The sequence below is a fragment of the Antechinus flavipes genome, chromosome 5, assembly GCF_016432865.1.
Source record: "Antechinus flavipes isolate AdamAnt ecotype Samford, QLD, Australia chromosome 5, AdamAnt_v2, whole genome shotgun sequence".
Taxonomy (NCBI): Eukaryota; Metazoa; Chordata; class Mammalia; order Dasyuromorphia; family Dasyuridae; genus Antechinus; species Antechinus flavipes.
Genome location: NC_067402.1, coordinates 194,581,582 through 194,601,839, shown reverse-complemented (window position 1 = coordinate 194,601,839; position 20,258 = coordinate 194,581,582). Strand labels below are relative to the sequence as shown.

At 36.3% G+C, this 20,258-nt stretch overlaps 1 protein-coding gene across 1 annotated transcript in view; it reads left to right on the top strand.

Moving 5' to 3' along the window:
- PRMT8 (protein arginine methyltransferase 8) overlaps window positions 1-20,258 on the top strand; it is a 173,465-nt gene that overhangs the window by 104,315 nt on the left and 48,892 nt on the right. Inside the window, exons 6-7 of the mRNA XM_052000778.1 lie at window positions 8,055-8,197; window positions 8,956-9,043. Coding sequence (XP_051856738.1) covers window positions 8,055-8,197; window positions 8,956-9,043 — 231 coding nt within the window. The remainder of the gene's footprint in view (window positions 1-8,054; window positions 8,198-8,955; window positions 9,044-20,258) is intronic.

Below are 20,258 nucleotides of genomic sequence, written 5' to 3'. Positions count from 1 at the left end.
AGAAAATCTCTGTTATATTGATGAGAAATGAGTTTGTTAACCTAGTTAGAGGTTGAAAGAAAAGCATCCTAGGTGGTCAGAAGACCTGGGAACCAGTTCCTATGCTATCACTAGCTTTGTGACTTTAGGCAAATTATTCCCTCTCCTCTTAGATGCAATTTCCTAATCTACAATATTAGCTGGTATCTATGAAATAATTTCCAGTTCTGAATATATAGCCCAAGTCTGTCATGAGGCTAGTTTTGCATCACTAATAGTCTATTGGGCATTTTCTGCTAATTGTCTCACAGGCATCTCAAATACATTTCTAAAACAGAAGTCATCCTCTGTCTTTAGGTGAAAAATGGGGATAATATTAGCACCCATCTTCCAAAATTATTGTGAGAATAAAATTATAAAACTTTAAAGTGCTATATGAATTTTCTTCTTCTTCTTCTTCTTCTTCTTCTTCTTCTTCTTCTTCTTCTTCTTCTTCTTTTTCTTCTTCTTTTTCTTCCTTCTCCTCCTTCTCCTCCTCCTCCTCCTCCTCCTCTTCCTCCTCCTCCTCTTTCTTCTTCTTCTTCTCATTCCCCTTCTTCTTCTCATCCCCCTCCTCCTTCTCATCCCCCTCCTCCTTCTCATCTCCCTCCTCCTCCTCATCTCCCTCCTCCTTCTCATCCCCCTCCTCCACCTCTTCTCCTCCATGTCTTCTCCTCCTCCTCCTCCCCCTCTCCCTCCTTCCTCCTCCCTTCTCCCTCCTTCCTCCTCCCCTTCTCCCTCCTTCCTCCTCCCCCTCTCCCTCCTTCCTCCTCCCCCTCCTTTTTCATCCCTCCTCCTCTTCCTTCTCCTCCTCCTTCTTCATTTCCTTATCCACTATTTTTAGTCAGTTGCCAAATCTCATTGAACTCTAACTACTCTCACATCTGTTCTCTTCTCTATCTGTAAAGTGCTTGGCACATGATATTGCTTACTAAATTAATGATTGTTGCCTTCCTCCCTTCTCACTATTCATACCATCACTCCTCTGCTTTATGTGTTCATTGTCTTTCACTAAATTATTGTCCTCTAACTAATCTTCTTGCTTTAAATCTCTTAAACTTCAACCACAAAGCTGTCAAAATGACCATAAGTCTGACCGCGTTACTTCCTTCCTTATAAAATTTCAGTGGCTCCCTATTGCCTTTGGAATAAAATATCAAGTCTTCCATTTGACATTGAAAGCCCTTCATGGTCTGAATAACTTTGCAGGTTTATTACAAATTAGTTTCCCTTCACACTCTCTACATTTAAACCAAACGTCCTCTTTTCTGTTCCTTAAGCATGTTATTTCATCTCTTATCACTGGGCTTTTGTGTAGGCTGTCCCTCATGACTGAGGTGCAATTTTTGGTCACCTCCCCCTCTTAGAATCCTAGCTTGCTTTAAATCAGTTCCAATGCTACTTTTTATCTTTCCTGATTTCCCCCAACTACTCATGCTCCCTGAAATGACTTTTTGCTTACCTTGTATACAGTTGGTTTTTGTGCTGATCGAATGTAAATTTCCTCAGGACAAGACTTTCATTTTTGTCCTTATTATATTTTCAGAGTCTAGCACAAAGGCTGGCATATACTAGACACAAGCATATAATAATAAATGCCTGTTGACTGATTGCTTTTTGGGGTAACACTTCACACTTGTGTATTAAAGTTTAAAAAATACTTGCTTCAGAGATTATTTGGGTTATTTGGTATTAAGAACTGTGTCATTTACATTTGTAAAATCTGTGTGGATTCTTTCATAATCGATTCCCAAATACAGATATTTTTAGATAGGAAAGTACTGGAAACAAAACTCTGCTTGGCATTTCTCAGCCTATTTAAGACATCAAAAAAAAAGTTTCTTTCATGCGGGTGATTATATGTTGGATATGACTATAGAACTGGGCCCTAAATACTTGAGGTGGAATGTGTTAAAATCAGACCAGTGAGTGGAATTGTAAATGAGAGTAGATTCTAAAGTGTAAATAAGGCATATCAGCCTACCTAGAACTTGTTTTTCATGTTATTTCAATTGAAAATTTGGAACTTTTACTCTAGGAGCACAGTATAAACTACCTGGATTTGAACTAAGAGGGTTCTATATCCATACACCTTTACTCTTGCCCACATATAACTTATCAGGGTTGTCTCACTTATACTGAATCTCCAGACCTGAACACACTGGGATTCATTTGTTCTGATTCAATTAGTCTTACTGCTATTCTCATTCGCAATCCTGGTTATCCATACCATTTAATACTTCACTTTCAATGCACTTCATAACAAGCACTTGGGTGGCCATTTTGCATTCAAATCTGATAAATGATCACTTGAATCAAGAGTAAATAGTTGCACTTTGTAAATAGCCAAGGAAATGGCTAACAACAAAGAGCTTAAAAAACCTACAGACTTTAAATGTCTTCCTCAAACAGCTATTTGCTTTTCAAATTGATCATCTCCAAAGTTTAATAGTATGCTTTTGTTACTCCTTTTTGTCCAAAGGGAGCTGGCCACTACAGAGGTCCTAGATAGGAATTCTCACCACCTTCCACTTTCTACTTGGATGTACTAATTGTTTGCATGTTCTTTGAGCTCCTTGAAAGCAGTGATGTTCTTTGAGTTCCTTGAGAGCAGTGATTATTTTTGTCTTTCTTTTCATCTCTAGCTTGGAATATAGGAACCATTTAATAAATGCTCGTTGACTTGACTTGACTCCTTCTCCCCATTTTCCCCCCTGCCAGTAAATCTATGATCAAATGATGGTTCAGTGTGCGTGAAAGTTTTCTTATATTCTAACCTTCATTGGATGCCTTTTTTTCATGACAACATATGCTTTCTTTCTTAATTCCATTTAACTTTGTTCTCATTCTATTTATTCTGAGCTTCAGCTACCTGCAAAGTTTTCACTTTTCTTTTAGCAAGTTAAATGTGTACTTGCCTCTACTATTCCACTAGGGTTTGGCTTCCATTCCTCTTTGACAGTTTCTTACTTATAGGTAGGGTCTTTCTTACTTTCTTCTCTAATTCAGATCATTCTTCATGAGCATTCCCAAACATACCTTCCTCTTTAATACCTTGTTCTTTATTCAATTGTTACTGGTATCTGTCCAAAACTAGCCACAGCCATCCTTTCATCCACTCCTTGTATGAAAGTCTATCTAGAGCAGGGTTCTAGATTATTATATTTTTATATCATGTCCCTCTTTGGCAGACTGGCAAAGCCTATGGACTCCTCAAAATAATGGTTTTTTTTAATTCATAATTGAAGGAAAGGCTAGATTCCACTCGGAATCTAGTGAAAATAAAAATGTATTTTTTTTCCTATCAAAATTCATGGACCCACTGAAATTTATCCACCGAACCCTACAGACCTGTGGGTTCTATAGACCTGGTCTAAAGTCTCCTTAATTCAGATGCAGGTATTTCCTTATTTCCCCTCCTCCCAGAATATAAAATATATTCACTTCCAATCCAAATCAAATTCTAGCCACAGATTACTTCTACCCTCACAAAAATATAGAATTTGAATTTATAGGGCTATCAGAGGGGACCCATCAAATTCATCTCTCTCAATTTCACAAGAGGGGCATTACTCAAGTTTTAGTTCCATAATTAGTTGAGTCATTCAATAATTCAATGATTCAGCAAACACACATTAAGTACCTACTATATGCAAGGCATTGTGCTAGACACTAGGGAAATGAAAACAAAAACAACATAGCCTCTGCCCTGTAGAAACTTTTATTTTCCTGAAGGGAGGCAACATGCAAGTAGTTAAATAAATGATTTTATTTGAAGAGGTGAAAAGTACTCAGAACTAGAAGGATTCAGGGAAGACTTCCAGGAAGAAGTGGCATCTGAACTTAGCTTTGAAGGAAAGCAGGGATTCTAAGAGATGTCATTTAGAAAGGAGAACATTCTGAGCATAGGGAACAGCTTGTGAATAAGCACAGAGAGAAGAGACAGAATGCTGAGTTCAGGGAACAACAATGTCATGCCAAACAGCGGGAACAGGAACAAGACAAAAGACAGGAAGTAAAGAAGATGCTTGGTGGTGGGGAAGGGGAAAATGCATTTTTACTGGAATAATATGAAAAGGCAGGAAAGTTGAATTGGATCAAGATTGCAGAGAGCTTTAAATGCCAGGCAGAGGATACTGAATTTTCATCCTAAAATTAATGGGGAGCTCCCAGAGATCTTTGATCAGGAAAGCAACATGATCATCAACTTTGTGTCATAGGAATGTCATTTTGGCACCTACTGTATGGAAGATGCATTGGAGAGGGAAAAGACCAGAAGTAAGGAAATTAATCAGTGGGCTATCATGATAATTCAGACCAGAGTCAATGAGGGTCAGAATTAATGTGTGCTGTATAGACTGGATATAGGAATTGTGCTGGAGGTCATCTGTTGGGAGTAAAGGTAGAATTGCCTAAGTCAATAAGCCAAAAAGAATCCTGACCTTTTGTTAAAATATGGAAGATGTTGGTTCAAAATGACTTCATTGGAGGACTTATGGCCTTTGTCATTGAAGAAATTTCTATTGCTACTCCTTTAGAAGTTCCTGTTTTTCAATCATATCCCAGATTCCATAATACTGGAATGTCTGCCTGTGCCAAGTAGCTTACAACTGCCTAGGTTGCAGGCTGGCCTGGCTGTTGAAAAACACTTCCATTGGCTCCTGTTTCTCCTGAAGTACTGCCACCTGGGAAGTAGTCTATGTTCTGGCTCCGACTCATCTGCTGCTCCACTAGTTTCCAAATGGCCAACTGACAGTATTACAACTGTTCCCATTGGCTCCCTTACTGGAGTCATCAGACCCTTTATGGAAACTACTGGGGAAGGGGAAGGTTGACTGCTTCAGAGGTAGAGCTCTTGATGATGTTGTTATGGACCATTTGATGTTACACTGATCTCAAATCCACCTGAGCTCTATATCTATTCTTTGGGGAGATGATTGGAGGCTCAGAATGTGGCATTTAGACATGTGTTTGGCAGGGATTTTTTTTGTTATTGCTTCCTAAATATTTCTGTCTCTACATAGAAATATTAACATCTCTACTCTGGCACTCAGAGCTTTATAAAATCTTTGGTCTCAAATCATTCGTTTCTCTTAGTATACTCCTTTTCTCCTCAAGGATTCACTATCCTCATTCTCAAGGCAAAATCACTACATGTGGAGCTCAGGATAAAGTCATAGTCCTTGTATTTTTACCTCAGGGTTTCAAAACTGAACAACCTGTACTTACCCCATGAGGGGATAGTAGGGATGGGGAAATGATTTTCATGTTGTAATATATCCTATCTCCCATTCATACATTCAATAATGTCTCTGTTTCCGCCTTCATTCACAGTCCCTCTTTCTATACCCTAGTCTCAGCTCACTCTTTCAACTCCATAAGGGGTGAATCTACCATTAATGCCCTGTATTCAGTCATCAGCATCCAAGACTCATTTTGATGATGCTAAATAACTTGGGAGATGGAAGATCTAATTAGGTACCGAAAGAAACTTCCTGTACTTCCACCTTGACCTCACAAGGTTTTGAATTCTATAGTTGTCAAGACTTAACAGAATGCTCTAGTTATTTTCTGCTCTCAGCTCTAGGACCACATTGTATTGAAATATATTATTGATAAGATATGGTAATAACTGACATTTATGTAGCATTGCAAAGTTTGTAAAGAACTTCATATGTATTAGATCCATTTTGTTAAATATTTTCCAATTATATTTTAATCTAGTTCACTTGGGAATATTGTGGGTCACATTGGCCCACAGGTCATGTTTTTGACATCTCTAGATTACATCATCCCAGTCTGTTATCAAAACAACTCAATGAGGGAAGATCTACAGGGATTATTATCCCCATTTTACATGAGAAAACTTAGAACTCAGAAAAGTCAAGAACAAGCCAGTAAATGCCAGGGTCAAGATTTCAACCCAGGTCGTCTTAGCCAACTCTAGTGCTTAATTCATGATTTCACAGTGCCAAGGAGAAGTTTTAATTTGGCTTATCAGTTCTTTCTACCTTACTTCAAAGATGAAATAACCTAGTTGCTGGTGTTTGCTGCAAATGGTTTCCATCTATATTTGGGTAATTGTGGGAGTAGTCATTCAGTCAGCTCTGGCAGTGGCACTGGGAAAATGTGTATTGTGTATAATAATATATTCTGGACATCATGGAAAGGAGGTAAAGGCAGGAGGAGAATTCACCACATAATTCAGGCCAGTCCAAACCATGATGACTCCATTTGGCTTTTCTGAGTTTTATAGGTAGTTTTTAGGCATCAGTGTGGCATGAGGGCAAACATCTCTGGAGTTGGAGTCAGAATACTTTGTTTCCCTTTCCCTTTCACTGTCAGTTTCCTTATTTAAAAATGGAAGGAGAGATCATTTGATTTTTATGGTCCTTTCCATCTTGTTAGCTCCATAATTCTTTTTTTTCTAAGTACTGTTATAATTTGGAAAGATTGTGCTCACATACTGACAAAACAAACTCCGTAAGCAAATTAATGAGTAAATTCTGTAAACATTTGTTGGTTCTGTTCAAAATGATAAATTGATTAGAGGTTAATGTCCTTATCCTCATTTGGACAGTCTTTTGTCAGTGATACTAGTGAATTCTGGGTCAGGTTGACTTGTTATGATAAGAGTTTCCCTGAAAGTTCTCAGATCTTATTTTGATTTAGTCTTAGTTGTCTGTCTTTAGAAAATCTCCCATTAAGGAGAGAAGACATCTTTTCTGCTTTTTTCTCTATTGGTGTAGATGGACAAGTAGGGCAAAGATCCAATGATAAGCAAGAATAGAGTTAGATAATAAACAAAAAGGTTGCATGTGTATCATAATTGTGTTCTTAATCCTCAAATAAACAATATTGATCATGCTTCTCTAGGGTTTATATCCTAAAGAAAGCCACATTGGCTAAAACTCTTTTAAGCTCTCACAAAGGTTTTTTTTCCTTCTTCTCATAATTCATCATAGCATAGAATTGACTAGAGTAAGGCTATACCAACAAAGCATAGTGTTTGGAAAGTTCTACTATATTAAATTAAACCTTCTGTATGAGGACCAGTCTAACTAAGGAGAGAGACTCTTCTTCACTAGCAGATTGGACACCAAATTGTTGAATTCTTTTCCCAAAGCAATCCATAAAACAAAGAAAAAATATATAGTTCTTTGGCCTTTATAATCTTTTATGTCTTCTGCTTTGGTGGTGGCAAAGTGACAGAAAGGAGGAAGACCAGAATCTTTTTTTTTTTAATTAAAGACATTTATAAATGTAAACTTCCACATTCCATGTAATCTTGAGACATATATTTGCAGGCTCCTAGGGATCTTCAGCAGCATTCTATTGCCTCTAGGATAAAATACACTCAACCCTCCACTTTTAACTCTTCACAGTATAGATTCCATTTCCCTTTTCTTATTATATATATTTATAATATGTATAAATACATAAAAATAATACAAAATAATAAATAAAATAAAAATATTATATATATATATATAAATTTTCAGGAGGACATGGGAAATAGTTGATCAGAATGAGAAGGCATAGATGGATTGCTCCTTTTGCAAGGGAAATACTCACATTGAGGAGGTCTCTCATTAGTCTGATCATGTTATCAGATCATTAACATTTCTGGATATCCTAAAGTGGAACAGTCTATCCCCTTAGGAGATAGTAGGTTTTTACTTATTGGAAATCTATAAATACAGCTAGATGAGTGTTCATCAGGAATGTTATAGTAGAAATTCTTACTCATGTGATGATTGTACTAGACAGTGTCTAAGGTCCCTTCAAGCTCTGAGGGTCTACAAAATTTATCCAACATGTAACAATGATCTAAAGCAACATAGTCAAAAAGTGTTTCTTCCCCCAAAATAAATTGAATCTAGATGGGCTGGGGGTGTACCGAATAAAGAATCAGAAGGGAATCTTTTATGGGGAGAGCCAGCTTGACACTGACACTGCAGTTTACTAGTTGAGTCTTCTGGAAGTAATTTTCTGGGATTTAAAAATATTTTTTCCTCTTTTTTTTTTTCCAACAGTCATCACCATATTTAAGGGTAAAGTGGAGGAGGTGGAGTTACCGGTGGAAAAGGTAGACATCATCATCAGTGAGTGGATGGGTTATTGTCTTTTCTATGAATCAATGCTTAACACAGTGATCTTCGCCAGGGACAAGTGGCTGGTAGGTGTCCTGCATGTCACCCTTCTTGTTGGATTGCTGGTTGGCCCACATTTGAGCTACAGTCCTTTGACTGGATGGATTAGACCCTCTAGTATCTCTGCTCATTGGGATTTCCTAGATACCACAAGTTAGAAATGCTTTTTAATGGTTATCTCATATGATCCCTATCTCTGAAGCAGGTCTTCTTCAGAGAAGGTGAATATAATACCACCTCATTTGTCCATGAAGTCCAGTGCAGTAGCTAACTATTAGGTAACTAGAAAGTTTCTCTATATGTTTAGCTTTGTTCACTTTTGTTGAAAATGAAATTTTTCAATTGGTTCAGATAAAAGTCAGGGCAGCAAGTAAGTATTAATTCAGTATTAAGCAATCAGAGGTTCCTCCTAGTCATAAAGGCCCATTTTCCCTCCTTGGCTTTAATTTTGCATCTCCCTTTATCCTCCCATTGTTCTCCTCTGGTTCTTTCCAAAGTTTCCTCTTCCTGAAAGTCCTCCAGGAAGAGTTCAGTGATAAATTTTGTGCTTGGGGGTGGGGAAGGTGAAAGGAAGAGGAGCCTGTCCAGCTTGTGATAGTCACCTGGTGCATGCTTTGCCCCAAAGCTCCACCGAAGGCCATCACTGTCCTCATCACAAACCAGGAGAACTTGAAGCATTGTCAGTGGGGATGCTTTGTCTAGTTCTTCTATGTGCAGTTCAAAATGTGATGTCTTTGTCAGGTGAATAGATTACGAGATCCATTTCCCCACAATTCATCAACAGAAACCTGGAGGGCTTATGTTTCCAGACCGGGCAGCTTTGTACATGGTAGCAATTGAAGACAGACAGTACAAGGACTTCAAAATTCACTGTAAGTAACCCTTTCCAGTCTAGTACTGGGTTTTTGTTTTCTATTTACTGAATTTCTTTGATGAGCCAGGCCAGGGCTTCTAAAACTAAGAAACTGGCCTTGAGTATTCGGAGGCACTGGGTGGATTAATTGATGTAGGGAATTGCTAATAGAGTAAGCACTTTAGCAGGTTCACGGATTAATAGGCTCATTTTTGTTTGTTTGTTTGTTTTCTAGTCAGGATTTAGCCAGGGATTTGAAATAGAGAAGAGACTTTTTTTTGTTTTGTTTTGTTTTGTTTTGTTTTAATACTTTCTGGCTCTGTCTCTTTAATCTGCTTTCCCCAATACTATGGATGAGAAACCATTGAAGAGTTTTTATTTCTTCACAGTTTCATCTGTTTCCTGAATCTAAATAAATGAACCTTGAATGAATGAATAAACAAATAAAAGGATAAGTGAGTGAGTGAGTGAGTGAATAACTGTAGATAAATTAAAAAGTCATTCATGTAGATTGAATAGATACAAATGTGATGAAAAATGAATTGGAGATGAGGGCTTCAGACTTGGTAGCAGACAGCAGAAAAATCCTCAAGGTGGAATGCCTCTTATGGTTTCATAGTCACTAAAATGGATCTCTGGACCACTGATTTCTTGCCTTTGTTTTATAATATTCCAGTGATACTAAAATTTTCAAAATTATGTTTATTGTAATTTATACTCTTTAAAACATCTTGATGTCAATTAGCTCTTTTGGGTTGGAGAGCCTGATTAAAATAACCCTTTTTCTAGTAGTGGAAATCTTTATTTTCAAATGTATAATGAATATATGCTATTGTATTATTATGGATTTTATGGGGTATATTTTTGGTCATATGTAAGTTTCACAACTGTGAAAAACTATGGACTTCTAAAATTAATTCAGCTCTAAATATTCAGTGATCATTGTGATAATAGAAACCTATCAAATCATAACAGAATCAGTAAAAGCATTTAATTAGAACAGGGAAAGGAAATGAAATAAACAGAAAGATTCTCAGTAACTATTTACCTGAATGATGGTGTTCTTTCTTTCTGCTTCTTCTATTCTTTATCCAGGTTCTCATATACATCTGGGGGAAAACTGATATCTTGACAAATCTTTTGGCTTTTCCCCTTATAACTTAGTTTCCAACCTGCCCACAGTCAGTTCTATGACTAGATCCATTGCTTTCACTTCTCATGATTCCACTTTTCTTCTTTCTTGCCCTATTTCCTCCTTGTGATAACGTCTCCTCAACACTATCACAGTGTTCTATGATGACTAAAATAAGTCTTGATCCTCTGCCATCAAGTTGAACTCCTGGACTTGTGACTTCAGACAAGGTGTGCATATTACACAATAAGAAATACAGATTTTCCATTTAACCCCTATGACATTGTGACAACCCCCAAGTTTTAAAAAAGAGCCATAACTTCAAATTGTACTGGATGTTCAAATATAGAGCACACCAAAGACCAATATGGCAGTCATATCAAAATAGAAAACATATAATGTCCCATAGCAAAGTTACACGATAGATAAAACACATAGGTGACATACAAATATATAGTACCTAGTATCAGCATAGTTATTCTTCTATTTCATTATAAACCTGGCATTTCTATAGTGATCCAGGGAATCTTCTGCATTCAAGGTCTCCAATCCACTAAAGGTAGATTATCATTTAACTTCCCCAGTCTCAGTTTCTTCATTTGTAAAATTAGAGGATTGCATTGAAACTCTTCTTTCTCTAGATAAAGATTCTATAATATTTCAGACCCAGTTAAAAAAAGGCTTTTCATGCAAGCAATCATTAAATACTGGCTCTCCATCTGTGTCTTGTGAATTGTCTCTTCATGGGGATTATTTCTTTGACACTTCATTATTCCTGTATTTTTGGTTATCAGGTGATTGAGAAAGATCATCATTTTTTCAGGGACCCAACTGTTCTCCAGGATTATTCTATAGGTGAGCAGATTAGCTAATCTTTCAATTACTGTCAAGAGTTCTCCCTTTTCTTATGTTTTCTGTGGACACATATTCTTAGTATGCTTCTATCCTCCAGCTGGGCTGACAGTAACTTCTAATATAATATCTAGTTTCTTCTTTTTGAAATATTCTTAATTGATATCTCCTCCTTAATCTAATCCAATCTCTTAACCAAGTTACATATACTGGTAGAGAGTCTTCATAATTTTGTCATCATCCAAAATTCCAAAGCAGAAATCAAAAGGTCCAAATGTCATCAGATATAGAGTCATTCCTGGGACATTATGTGTATGTGCCCAAAAGACCACATGCCTAACTCCAATTTAGCAATAACGGTGTCAAAAAGTAGATTCATTTTACCTTTAAAATATATAGAACAGAAGGAAGCACAGAGACAAGTAGTACAACTTTGAAAATAATATCTGAAGGAAGTAATGTGAAATGATCATTACATGCTTTCACATAAAATTCTCTTTTTTTGTAATCTGCTGTATATGGAAATGTCTTTTATTGGTTTTTAAATTCAGAATAAAGAGATTATAAGAACAAATATAAAAACCAACACTGGCAAATGCATGAGTCTTTTAATTATATCATTATAGGCCTGCTTGCATCTTGCCTTAAAATTGTTAAATGGGCAAAGGGTTCAAACCAGGGTGCTTCTTTTTGCTTTCTATTTTTTTCTCCCAGACATCTATTCATGGGTGATATGATTGAGACATTTTGAGATGTAGTTCTTTGCAAACTTCTAGTAATAGCCACCAAATCTTGCAAAAGTCTTTAGCTTCCCCAAATTCTTTGGAGATGGACAAGGTAAAAGTATTTCATTCTTCTTAAGCTTAATATTCCTTCCCTGATGAGATGATATGTGACTTAGATACCTGACAGAGACTTTTTGAAGCTAATACTTGTCACCTGAAATCTTTAGACCACCAGTTTCATAGATAAAATACAACCCGCTTTGCTATTCAACATCCATCATAGTTTGATTCTAGACTCATTATGTTATTCTCAAACTGGCTTATTTATTGTTGTATATTTCCAACATTTCATCTTTCATTCCCTGGCTTTTGCTCAGGTTCTCCTCACTCCCAACACCTGGAATAGGCTTCTTCTTCACTATGTTTCTTAGAATTCTTCTCTCACTTCAAAGATCAACCCCATCCCCATCTTCTATGTGACATTATTCCTGATCTGTCCAGATGTTAGTGCTTCACCCCCATAAAATTATTTTATATATACCATTTGTTTATTTATGTATTTGTGCTATTTGGCCACATGGAATTTAAGCTCCTTAGCAATGGGAGAGCTAAATATCCATCTGTTTTCACCTCACAAATAGCCTGAGAAACAATCATTTGCCACTTTGGTGTCATGAAACGAGAGCTGATCTTAGAATCCACCCAGCTGGATTGGAGTCTGGGCTCTTCCATTTTCTAGAGGTCACTGAGCAAGTTTCTGAATTTCTCTTTCCTCATCTGTGAAATGGGGAATACTTATCCTGCTTGTCTCCCAGGAGGCATTACTTTGAAGAAATCACTAAAGGGCTATATTGTTGCCTATTCCCAAATAACCATTCTAAGTGTTGGGGCTAGAATTTTGTAATTTTAATCCATAATTCTTTTCCTTTCCCCATACAAAAGGCAACTATACAGAGCAGAAGAACTGCTAGGGTCAGCAACATCACAGTATTATAGAATTAGAAGGAAACTTACCGGGTTTTTCTAGTTTGGTTCCCTTGTTTTATAGAGGAGAAAATTGAAATAAAAAGACTTGGTCAAAGTCACGCAGACTATGTATTAGCTCTAAGACAGACACAGTAAAATAGAAAAACATATAAGCAGTTGAGGAGTAAATATTGACTGAATGTAAAAGAGAAAATTACATTGGCACCTCACTTTGAAGCTACTGTTGGAACTTGGGGTGGGAGGAGTTTGGGTAGTAGGTGATACTGTGCTATGAGACAATAGTTTTGATGCTTTATTCATTCATCATCAAATATTTACTGAGTATATGCTACATTGAGCATATAATGTTGCAATAAATCATATCCAATGGTTTTCAAGGCAAATTCAATCTAAGTATTTCAGTTCATAAATACTGCATCATGTTGGTTATGTACAAGGTGCTATGTGGGTCAGTATAGATACAAAGAGAAATCAGGCAATGTCCCAGACCTCAAGCAAAATACAATCGAGTCTGGGTTGGAGTTAAATAATATAGCAGACACAAATGACTACCAAAAAAAAATGACTATGTCACTCACTAACCATTTATTAAGCATCTATGATTGCCACATACTGTTCTAAGTTATAGGGATACAAAAAGAAGCAAAATATAATCCCTACCCTTAAGGAGTTTATAATCTAATGGGAAAGAGAACATCTAAGAAAATATATATTTTTGTCTAATGGGAGCCATCTCCAGAATGAGGGGGAAAGGAAAAAAAAGAAATTTACATAACTTTATTGTTCTATGTTCTTCGTTCTTAAAAAAGAACCATGACATCTGGAGATGATGGCATGACATGCAAGTAAATTGGATTTGGGTGAGAGAGAGCTGTATGAGGTCATCTGCCTCACTTTCCCCTCCAGAGGCATCACGGTCCAGGGGCCAGATATAGATCAGGATGACTGGAGATGACCCTGAATGAAATGGGAGAACTTGGCCTTTTTAAGCTAAGGTTTTCAACAAGTCTCAGTTTGATTGATGCTGCATCCATTTAGTGATTAAGGCTAGGTAGCAAATTGAGACAAATAATCTCCTCTTTCACTGTCAAAAATAATTTAAAAATGCATAACTTTATTGTATATTTAAAAGGAATGGCAAGCTACTCAAAATAGATTTGTAGTTTCAGGTGCAATCTTTTATATTATGCTATACTATATTATGTTTTGTTCTACAAATTAATTTTTTTAGAACTGCTTAATAAAACCAAAGGAAGCTAGATAATGGATAAACTGAAAATTTGGTACTATAGGAAATAAGTACTAAAAAGTATAGAGTGCTAAGAGATCAGATGATAGAGATTAGTCTGATTTAGGTTCAGGGAGGAAATAACATCTGAGCTAGATCCTGAAATAAGTCTACTTGCACATGAGAGAGGATTGCATTAAAGGAAACTGCCAATGTAATTAAAATATACTGCATTAGTCAGTTCATATATAAGGTGATAGGTGAAGAGAAATTATGCTGGGCTTCAGTTTAGGCAGGCTAGAGTTAGGAGGAAGTTGTTACCTTCCAGGAGCAATACAGAGTCAAGGACCAAGTGGCTCGTTCAATCTCTTCTTCAGTTTGCACTACTTATAAAAAACATTTAAATTAGCTCCCCTGAATTAGCTCTTCAACACAGTATCCTCATCCCAGGATCTCCATCCAAAAACTAGTTGTACTTTCTCCATTATTGCTATTTTGAAAATGTTCCTAAGGGTAGTTAAATGGTGCAGTGGATAGAGCAACAGTCCCAAAGTTAGAAGGACCTGAGTTCAAATGTGACTTCAGACACTTAACGCTTCCTAACTGTGTGACCCTGGGCAAGTCACGTAACACCAATTGCCTCTGCAAAGGAAAAAAGAAAGAAAGAAAATGTACCTCTACTTAAGTTCTCCTCCTCCCCTTAAGACACTCCTCATGGCATAGGAATGACTTTGGACTCTCAAAAGCTATCATGGGAAAGCACAAGCTTCAACAGCTCCTACCCATCTGGCAAAGCTTCAAGTGGGGAACTGCCAAGTATGTCTTTTTCTAAGAATCAATCCAACCAAGTCTTGAAAAATTCATTGCTGGAGGATGGACCATAAGATGATTTTTTTTAGTCACAACTACTCATGAAGACAAAAATGAAATCAAAGATCCTTGAAATACTGAAAATTATATTTAACATTCATTGGCAAAGGATCATTAAAGCAGGTGTGCTGATAAATGTTTAATAATTGAATTTCTTTAAAAATGTACACATGAAGCATTTTAAAGTTTATTCTGTCTTATTAACATTTTCTCCAACTAGACAGTTAACAAAACAATAAATCAAACCCTGATTTATAGCATTTGCTGATTTTTAAAATGTAACTAAGTATAAGTAATTTTTTGTCTAAGTACCTAACTATAAGTATTTTTTTTATTAAGTACTTATTTGCTGAAAAAGAAGCTGACGTGATTATTGTACCAACATCCCTGTTAGGACCCCAAATCCCAAAGTAATGTCTTCTGCAAAATGGGTGAATCCCTTATGGAGGATTTATGAAAGGACAAAAGCAAGAATAAAAAAAGGATGAGAAGGTGTATACAGGCCGAGATTTGTACCTGTGTGACAACATGGAAACATAGAAGAAATTATGAATAAGATAAAAGCTTTTTTAAAAACTAGTTTTTCCATCACTGGAGATTTATGTAGCATAAGGCTGTCTCAGAAGTTAAAAATTTTTAAGGGAGGGTTGATAAGCAAATTTCTGTAGAAACAAGGTTTAAATAAGAAAGGTTTTTTTTTAAAAAATTAGGGAGTGAGATAGTAGAGAAAGACATTTCAATTCCCTTCCTCAGAAGTTGAGCTGAGAAGGAAACTTCTAATTAGGAGGATAAGAGATGTTAAAGGAATTAGCAATATATATCCATATGATGAAAATATCAACCATAGAGAAATGGGCTATATGGCAATTTGTCTTTTGCTTCTAACTAGTATAGACAAAGGACCATGTTGGCAGATAAGGAGACTGGGAACCTTTGCTAGACTCTGTTTTGTTTTTATACTTCAACCCCAATTTTATTTTTACATTGATTTTAATAATAGCTTTTTTATTTTCAAAATACATGCAAAAGTAGTTTTCAACATTCATCCTTGCAAAACTTTGTGTTCCAAATTTTTCTACTTCCTTCTTTCCCCCACCTCTGCCTTAGACAGAAAGTAATCCAATGTAGTTCAACTCCAATTTTAAAATAAAGCTGACTCCAGTTTAACCAGCTTGCTCACTGGACTATTATCTCTTCTGCATAGTGTCTCATTCAACCTGCTGAGCACCAAAGACTTGTGACACAATCACAAACATCTGGTGTTGCTCTCCATTCTTTTCCATCCCTTCTAAAAAAAATTCTGCTGACAAGTTATTCCCTGTGCCAGACTATAAACAATCTTGTCTCCTACTCTTCCTTCATTTTGTTCCTACCTGTGGTCCAGGGCTCTACATAGTCTCAAAGCAGATATGGACTGAAAGTCTTAGAAATTCCTAATGTCTGTATGACTGGTTCTGTCCATTTAAATTTAGAAAAAGAGACTTGGAAGCTCTAGGCAAAATTGAAATAGAAAAATAAGGCAGGGAGTTAACAGGACTGTTTGTTTGTTATTTCCTTTGGCTTTTTTCTTCTTCTTGATATTAAGAAGCACTTAAGTGACAGCGTAGATAGGTCTTTTTATTGGGTCTGGAATTAGGAAGACTGAGTTCAAATCATACTTTAAACATTTACTAATAGTATGATCTTAGGCAAATTGTTTAACTTCTGCTTGCCTCAATTTTTCAATTGTAAAATGAGGGGGGTAATAGCATTAACCTCTCTGGGCTGTTGTGAGAATTAAATGAATTAATGTTTCTAAAGAGCTTAGCACAGTGCCTGATACATGCTAAGAAGAAGGAGGAGAAAAAAGAGGAGACAAAGAGAAAAAGAAGGAAAAGAAGGAGAAGGAGAAGAAGGACAAGGAGGAGAAGGAGAAGGAGGAGGAGGAGGAGAAGGAGAAGAAGGAAAAGAAGGAGGAGAAGGAGAAGAAAGAAAGAAAGAAGAAAAAGAAAGAAAGAAAAAGAAAGAAAGAAAAGAAGGAAAGAAAAAAGAAAGGAGGAGGAGGAGGGAGAAGAGAGAAAAGGAAGAGGAAAAGGAAGCAGAAGAAAGAAAGAAAAGTAAAGAAAGAAAGAGAGGAAAGAAAGACAGGAAAGAAAGAAAAGAAGAAAAAGAAAACTATATACTGGAAGGAACATCAGAGGTCATTCTTTCCCATTCCTCATCTGACACATAAGAACATTTGAGCAAGAGAGGTGAAATAATTTTCCTAAAATCACACAAGTAGGAAATGGGAAGAATTGGGAATTTAGTCCAGGTCCTTTGATTCCAAAATCTGTCTGAATATAGGATGTCTTATAGAATGAAACAGGTTCTTGGTTATATGGATAAACTATGAAATAACCTCTCCCAATGTAGATGAGCATTTTCTCTGACCTTTAGAACCTTGGAGAGTCGCCTGAGGGTATTGAGAAACTCAGCATCACACAGTATATCAGAGAAGACACCTAAGGTCAGATTTTTCCAATTCTCAGACTAGTGAATTAGTCTGATGGCACTAATGACTCTGTGTCTGTAGGAAAAATACTAGTTTCCTGCATCCCTCACAAGGTTGTTGTGATGCTCAAATGTGAAAGTGTGTTTTAAATTGTAAACTATATTCAGGTCAATTAATCAATCAATGAGCATTTATTAAGTCTACTATGTGCCATGCTCTATGCTACATGCTAAGTATAATTAGTGACTTCCATATGGGAGGCAGTATGACCAAGAAAAAATTAATCAGTCCCTCAAAGAACTTACATTCTATCAGGAGAAACTGTTCTAGGAACATTCAGTTCAAATTATCCATATGGTGATATCAAGCTGGAAGATGGAGATTTAGGATTAGAGCTCCAGAGAAAAATGTAATCTGGATATGTAGATTTGGGAGTCTTATGCATAGAGAGTATAGGATCTGATGAAATCTCTTAAGAAAGAAAATAGAGAGAGAAGAAAATGGAGGACAACCAAAGGAGACATTCAAAGAAAGGTAATGGGAAATGGTTCATAAGCCTTCAAAGGAGATTGATCCTTTTGACTAATAAGTAGAAAGAAATCTAGAACAGATAAGTTTTATGAAATCCTAGGGATGAGGAATTATGCAGAATAAGGGAAGGAAGGATTGGCCCACAGTGTGGAATCACAGAGATGTCAAGGAAAATCAAAAGTTTAAAATCGTCATTTTAACGTCTGTCTGCTGCTGGTCATTGGTGATTTCTGAGAGTAGTTTCAGTAGCATGAAGAAGGAAACAACGGGATGGTCAAAAGCTAATTACAAAATATTAAAGTCAGAATGAAGAAGTAAGTTATAAAGTAGAAGGTAGGGGGAGGAACTTCCCTATTTTCACTAGATGTAATTGTTCCAATACAAAGCCCTGATTGCTCTGTCCTAGTTATAGCTTTAAGAACTAAGATATCAGGTTGGATCAGAAATCAAGTGCATGCTCCAAGTATGGAATATCTTATATGTGTGAGCCATCCCTTATCGATCTTAGCATGAAGCAAGGAAACACTATCACATTTGAATTCAGTCATGCTCCTGGGGATCCCAAAAATTGATTTACCAAGACAGATGACTGACTTAACTTTCTTCCTAGCTCTATCCTCATCTCTCCAATATTTGAAGAAAGGACAAATCTGTTGGTTCCAACCCCCTGGATACTAACCCTGGGGAGTGGAGCCTTGAATTAATTGATACTTCCTCTGTTTTGCATCTAAGAAGCCCTTACATTCTATTTTCTAATCTGTAAAATTCAACATCATCATCTGTCAAGGTGAAAGCTTCATTCTATTGATACCATCCCTACTTTTTCATCCCCTTTCAACTCAGTCCTGTTTTCACCTAGTCATTGCCAAATTTTAGCTTGTGCTTTCTGAAATTCTTTCATTTGTTAACAAATTCAACTTTGCCCTAAGCTAATTTCTTTTTTGTTTTCCTCTGATAGACAATAGCCTCCCACTTCATCTAAGAGGACTTTTTCCCCTTGTGCCTTCCAACATTTTAGGACAGGAAGTAGAGTACATACTTTTATCACAAGGGAAAAAAGTATGGATTTCATGAATATATTTTAGCACATTGATGCACCTGACTATTAAAAACCAGTTAAAAATAGAAATTTAATGATATATCCATTTTTTCATTTCATTTTGTTTTAATATAGAATGTTGGCTTTGGAGTCATACAATGTGGGTTTAAATGCAGACTCTGCCACTCATTGTTTGTGTGATTTGATCTATAAAATGAAGGAAATGGATTAGGTATCTAAGCTTCTTCTTCCACTAAATAAATATATAACTCTAATTTCTCAGTGACACTTCTAGACTTTCATTTGTCATTGTTAACTCCCAATTCAGATTCCATCATCTACTCCACTTCTCTACCCACATTTTCCCTTAAAATTTGGTGACTTCAATCAATCGCCAATCAATCAAGAATCATGCATTAAGCACCTTCTATGTATGTGAAGCAGAAAGGGGAAGAGGTTTCTGGAGTTAACACAGTGAATAGAAAAATCCCAGTCTAGAGTCAATAAGCCCTGAGTTCAAATTGATGTTCAGATATTAGCTGAGTGACCCTGGGCAATTCACTTAACCCTGTTTGCCTTGGAAAAGGAAATGGCAAACCACTTTAGTACTTTTGCCTAAAAACTCCAGTTGGGGTCACAAAAAATCAGACATGACTGAACAACCATAAATATGCCAAACATTGGGCTAGTCAATAAAAGAAAAAATGTAAAACAATTTTTATCCTTGAGATAATATATAATTTAGCGTAGTAGTTCTCAAAATTTTTGACTTCTTTATACTCTTAAAATTTTTTGAGGACCTCAAAGAACTTTGTTTATGTGGTTTATACAGCTATCTGTTTATTGTATTAGAAATATAAACACCTTAGCATTATTATTAAAATAGTTTTAGTCTCATATACCTCTTCTTAAAATAATAGCTTTTTATTTTCAAAATATATGAAAACTATCTTTCAACATTCACCATTGCAAAACTTGTGTTCCAAATTTTTTCCCTCTCTTCTCCCAAACCCTTTCCCTAGACAGCAAGTAATCAAGTACTTATATACCTCTTGAAAATCTTGGGGGGGGGGGATACTCAGAAGGATTTCTGATCTGGGTAGAGGAGACAACATGAACACACACACACACACACACACACACACACACGTTGATAAAAGCCACTAGACATTAAAATTGGAAAATATAAGTGATAGTGACAAGATTTGTAGCCAGAGTGGAGTAGATAAGATTGAGAAGAAAGGAAATGGAGACAGTATGAATTAACATCTTTTTCTAGGGTTTAACTGAGAATTGGAAAAGAGATATAGAACAAGAACCAGAGTGATTGTTAGGATCTAAAAAGAAATTTTTTTAAAGGATGGGGTGGATGTGGGTCTGTTTATAGGCAAAAGGGA